Source organism: Bidens hawaiensis, unplaced genomic scaffold (assembly GCF_021521415.1).
Source record: "Bidens hawaiensis isolate Kalapana, Puna unplaced genomic scaffold, B.hawaiensis_p1.1 tig00013614_1, whole genome shotgun sequence".
Taxonomy (NCBI): domain Eukaryota; kingdom Viridiplantae; phylum Streptophyta; class Magnoliopsida; order Asterales; family Asteraceae; genus Bidens; species Bidens hawaiensis.
The window spans coordinates 311,980-317,264 of record NW_027492155.1 but is presented as its reverse complement, the minus strand read 5'-3'; the positions used below and the strand labels follow the sequence as shown (position 1 = coordinate 317,264).

General features: G+C 33.4%; 1 protein-coding gene across 1 annotated transcript; it reads right to left on the bottom strand.

Annotated features, from left to right (window-relative positions):
* Window positions 1–242: 242 nt before the first annotated feature.
* On the bottom strand, window positions 243–4,522 carry LOC143544524 (protein DETOXIFICATION 27-like). Its single transcript, XM_077036614.1, has 8 exons — window positions 4,174–4,522; window positions 3,084–3,625; window positions 2,113–2,199; window positions 1,586–1,642; window positions 1,126–1,364; window positions 907–1,025; window positions 545–634; window positions 243–442 (listed from the first exon to the last, which is right to left on the bottom strand). Exons 1-8 carry the CDS (start codon window positions 4,480–4,482, stop codon window positions 395–397), a joined length of 1,491 nt encoding a protein of 496 aa, XP_076892729.1. The 5' UTR covers window positions 4,483–4,522; the 3' UTR covers window positions 243–394.
* Window positions 4,523–5,285: the final 763 nt, after the last annotated feature.

Sequence of the window (5,285 nt, the reverse complement as noted above, 5' to 3'; positions counted from 1 at the left end):
GACATACCTGTATTACACAACGTAGGGTTGTCATTTTCATGCTGATTAATTTTGGCTTTCGTTTCAAACATGGCCAAATGTTTTGGTTTGGCTACTTCTTTATGCGTGATGTATCTTGTCTTGTCTTGTGTAACTAGTGGTGTTTTAGTTAAGCATATTTTGACAACTTTTTGCAATGTCACAATCAAACCACATGGCGCATGCAATGCGACCAAAGAAAATGGCAAATAACAAGAAACAAAAAAAGCTAACCTTTCATTAATTGCTAAATTTCCAATATTGGCATGCAATGTGAATACTATAACAAAAATAATTAATTAGATTCAAGAACTAGAACAAGAAGAGATTGGCACCAGAATTCTGGTGAACCAAAGGAGAAGGGAACTTGTCATCCTCAATGCACAACTGCCCACTTCTTCACATGCTTACTGGCTTTCTGTGCCTGCCAAATTTTATAAATCAAATATTTGGTAATTAAGATTCTTTAAGCATAGTAAATTATCTAAAACTAGTTGGAAAGTATTGAGTTTGATGAATTAATTACCTCCAATTCCCAATTACAACGACTTGTGATGACACCTAATACCACCGTTTGAAATGCAGTTCCTCCAAAGATCATCCCAGCCCAAATACCCTTGTAAGTATAAAAGATACAGAAGTTAGATCTGTTTAAACAGAAACAAAGATTGACAGTTGCTAAAAATGCACTCCAAATGCATATAAATTTGCATCTTACTCAAGACATTCATTTATAAAGCTTAACAAATGATAAAAACTTGTGGGCAAGTATGTAAATGATACATACTAAAATTTAACTGTGTTTATGTGTTACACATCCTGTCCATTTTACTACTAATGTAACTGTTCAATGTTAATAAAATGGAGTACGAAGAAGATAATATATACCATGACACCAAGATGGAGAACCCATCCCATGATTAGTCCCATAGGGACTCCTATCAAATAGTAGCATCCTAAGTTAATGTATGCTACGTATGATTGCCATCCGGACCCAACCGCAACACCTATTAGATTAAGCCATTTAAACAATATTAGTGATCGTCGAGAAACACAAGTATTATATTCTGAAACTCAAAAACATTCACGCCACCAAGGAGGGGTTACCTGATAGAACAGGTTGAACACTATTCAAAAGAATGGTAAAGGCCAAGAGAAGTGAAAGTTTGCTCACAGCATCCAATACGGGTTCACTACTTGTGAATATTAACGCTAGCTCGTTGTGGAATAACATAATTAAGATCCAAAAGACAACGCCTATAATTGACGATGTGGTAACTGAAACTATAGTAGCAAATCTAGCGCCTTTGCCGTTGCCTGCTCCTAACTCATTTGCAACCCTAACTCTGAATCACATAACCACAAAAGCGTTACATCACTACATGTAAATACAAGATATATACACTATCAATATACATGTTTTATATTTATATTTTGTCAAGTTATTCTTACTTACGTGTAAAGTACTTATATTTACTTATATTTCACTTTTATAACTTATAAAAAAGATGTTTGTATATATAAACATATAAATATAATATAAATGGAAGTATGTTCAAATCCATACCCGGTTCCAGCAAAAAATCCAAGAGGTATCATGAGTTCAAAGCCATTGATAGACATGCTACACACAAAAAGAAAAAGGCAAATAAATATTTATAAAATTAGTCACATGAATTAAGTTATTCATCATTAGTTGCAATCTTAAGTTTGTGTGTGCGGTGTGACGTGTGCCCGTACAAAAAGTATTTCCAAAGTTTTTTGTAGAGAGGAGAGAATGTAAAAGAAATAGGTATGAAACTATGAACTTTTATAGCTTTTCGAAAGGTATAACGTTATAATTGGTATCATTCATCATAGAGCATTGACCTTGTTAACCATTTGTTGGTCCAATAAGACGACGTAACAGGTAACCAAGACCATATCTAGACAGCATAATAAAGACACTTTAGCGAATCTCTTTATTGAGGATAAGACGAGATGATAATAATCATGTTTTTGTGTTTATCTTTGAATATTGATAAAACAAAAATAAAATAGAAAATAATAATATTGGTGTTTTTAAGGGAGTGGGGCATGGGATTGAGCTTTTACCATATTGACAAAGCGTCAACTGCAATTTTTGCGTTCTCCAAGTTTCCTGTCATCACTATCAAAATTCTGTAGTACCAGTTCTCCAAACTGCATTATTATTGTTTAAATTTAAATCAATATAAAAAACACAGTAACGTAAATAAATGTACATACAATAATGTAAATGGCATTGGGTTTAAATAAGGGGAAATCAAAATGACGAGCGGCCATTTTACCAAATCATTTTTTAAGACTAAGATATATAGTAGGTTAAAATCTTTTGGTAATTGGAAGATTTTATCGTTGAACAAATTTGCGGTTAAAAAAAACTGGGTTTTACTAAAGTTTTACTAAAAGTTTCATCCACATAATACTGGCATGTGTTCTTTTTTAACTGACACGTCTTAGGTGAGATTGTGAGAACATTAATTGCTACCACACATATACACCAGGGAAAATATATAATTTTTAAGAGTAAAATCTACAACGTGCCACAAAAGCGAAGAATAAAATGGAAGCCACAATAATATGACAGGCATGCGCCATAAAACCATATCAAGAGAAAGGAAAACTACAATTAAAGTCATTTTTAAATCAATTAAAACTTTATTTTTTGTGGTACAATATTTTAATAAATAAGAAAAAAAATAATGAAATTGTTATAAGAAAAATTGATTTTCAGAAACCAACAAAATAATAAAAAATGAATCGAGGTAAAAAAATTAAAACCAAAGGCTACTGCGGTAGTTTTTTAGGCTATATAAATGTGAATATTTAGCATTGGAAAAAACATTAAAGCCTTCAAGGTCTTTAATTTTTTGAAATATCATAAACCAAACAAGTAAATTTAGATGAGTTAGCAAAACCGGTCAGCTTTAACAATTTAATAAACCTATTCTTTTACTTAAAAATAGTTTATTTGTATTAAAATTTATCAATCTCAAAAATTGACGGCCGCACCAGAAATGTAATACTTTGTATATAAAAATTACCACAACATAACCCCGGAAGCCGCCGAAAGTTTAACAAATGCCCACAGTCCCGAAAATGCTTCCATTGTAAAACCACCCCAAGTTTCTGGGCAACCACCGAACACCGTGTAAGCCAACAACCCCAAAACAATAAGCCACCATGAGAGGTTCAACGTCACAACGGTCCCAACAAGTCCCAGTTGTAGCCGCGCCACCACGAGCCAACTCATAGCCGAATGAACCACCAACGCGAAGAGTGACACCCACGCAATCACGTACGTTTTAAGCTGACTTTGAAGAAACCTTTGTAATGGGAACTGAACGCATAGGCTGAAATGAAGTGGGATTAAGCTCATTGACACCACGCCCGATAGCTCGGCTATGTCTGCGGGTTGGCCGAGCAATTTTAGGACCGGTGAAGCGAATATGTATAAGGGTAAAATTACTATACAACATCCGAAAAGGACAATCCATGAGCGTTGTAGGTACACCCCTAACATTTTGTAGTTTTTAGCTCCGTATGCTTGGCCACATAGTGTCTCCAAAGCACTAGCCATCCCCAACTATAAAATAAAAACATTTTTATCTACTATTATTTAAGTATTTATATCATCAGTATAATGAAACTAATTATAGTGAAAATCTAATCACATTATGTCTTGTAAATTACTATATATTAATTAATGGCATAGATAGATGATTTATATAAACAAAAATCAATCATAAGTTTGCAATTAATGATCGACTTTTCTTTTTAGTTATATATATATATCTCTACTTCTACCTTTTCTTTCATCTCTAAATTGTTTACCAACGCACAAACAAAATATATTTCTTGAGAATACAGTATTGAAAAATTATTCATACGTAAAAGCACTAACTATTGATACGGGAGTTTTCCGCATAAAAAGAGGAATCTTTAATTTTGTTGTAAAAGAAGCAAAATTAGTAATGAATATTGTTTAAGAATTAATCCCAATGAACTTCCCATCAAATGATTCCACAGGACTCAAATCACTGTCTTGATCTTCAAATAACGTTAGGAAATAGGAATTGTATTAAAGTTTTTTAAAAATATAGAGGATGGTAAAGATAATTAAAGATTACGTACCAAGAGGCCGAAGTCGAAGCCGACTATGACACTTGTAGCGATGGAGATAGCAGCGAGTTCAAGATCGCCAAGATGTCCAGCGAAGGCTTGTGTGATGACGAACATTGAATAGGAAGCTATGCGGCTGAAGATGGCTGGGCCGACTATGTGCCATAGCTTCTTGGATTCAATCAAGAATCGTTGGTGAAACGGGAGTTCGAGATCTTGTCTGGTGGTTTTCGAAGTTACGTCGACGTTTGAAGATGAATGATCCAACAAGGGTACAAGTGTTGGTTCATCAACTCGAACACCAGTGCCATTGATGGCCATATTTCACGGGTATTATCCCCTTTTCCGTATTTATTCTCTCACTTTTAATTTGTAGTAGGTATATATTATATATATACACGAGAGGAGAGAGACGGAGAGAGTTGTGAAACATATATCTTATATATATATTGGAGAGGGATATTTTGAGAACCATGTTGAGTTTTAAGAACTTAAGAACTCAACTCTAGGCCACACATTTAATTAAATGGATTGGAATATGTGGTTGAGATTAAACCTGACAAAAAAGTCAAAGTAGAAGAGAGAATAAATATGTAAGTGGTTACACTAACTTTTACGTCTGTTACACATGTGTAAAAAGTCGGCTCAGTACGTAAAAAATTCAGTAATTTTTTTACGTGTATGTAACTTACATATATTACGCATGTGTAAAAAAAAATTCGAAAAAAAAATCGTTACACTGAGTTCTTTCGAGTTCTTAAAACTCAAAGGGATTCTTAATTGAAATCTCCTCTCTCTCTCTCTCTCTCTATATATATATGTGTGTGGTTGAGTTGGAGGTGTAATTTATATTCTTTTTTAATTAAAATATACAACATGCATATATCCTTAATATATATATATTTGTTTTAGCATTCTGTTTCAGTCACTTGAGTTTGGATTTTACAAAACCAAATCCGACAAATCACAAATGGTATATCCTAACCCACTGGGTTGGGTACATGGCAAGTTATGTGAATATATTGGTCTACTTGGGGCTCACTACTGTTTAATAGTGAATGGTAACATTAATTAATTAATATCCAGTATACACACACACGAATCCAAGGTATATATGTACTCTC

Coding starts and splice junctions, on each gene's coding strand:
- LOC143544524 (XM_077036614.1), bottom strand. CDS start 4,482: ATGGCCATCAATGGCACTGGTGTTCGAGTTGATGAACCAACACTTGTA. Junction 1,026..1,125: donor TGTTCAACCTGTTCTATCAG/GTAACCCCTCCT, acceptor TTAATCTAATAG/GTGTTGCGGTTGGGTCCGGA. Junction 635..906: donor TTCTCCATCTTGGTGTCATG/GTATATATTATC, acceptor TATACTTACAAG/GGTATTTGGGCTGGGATGAT.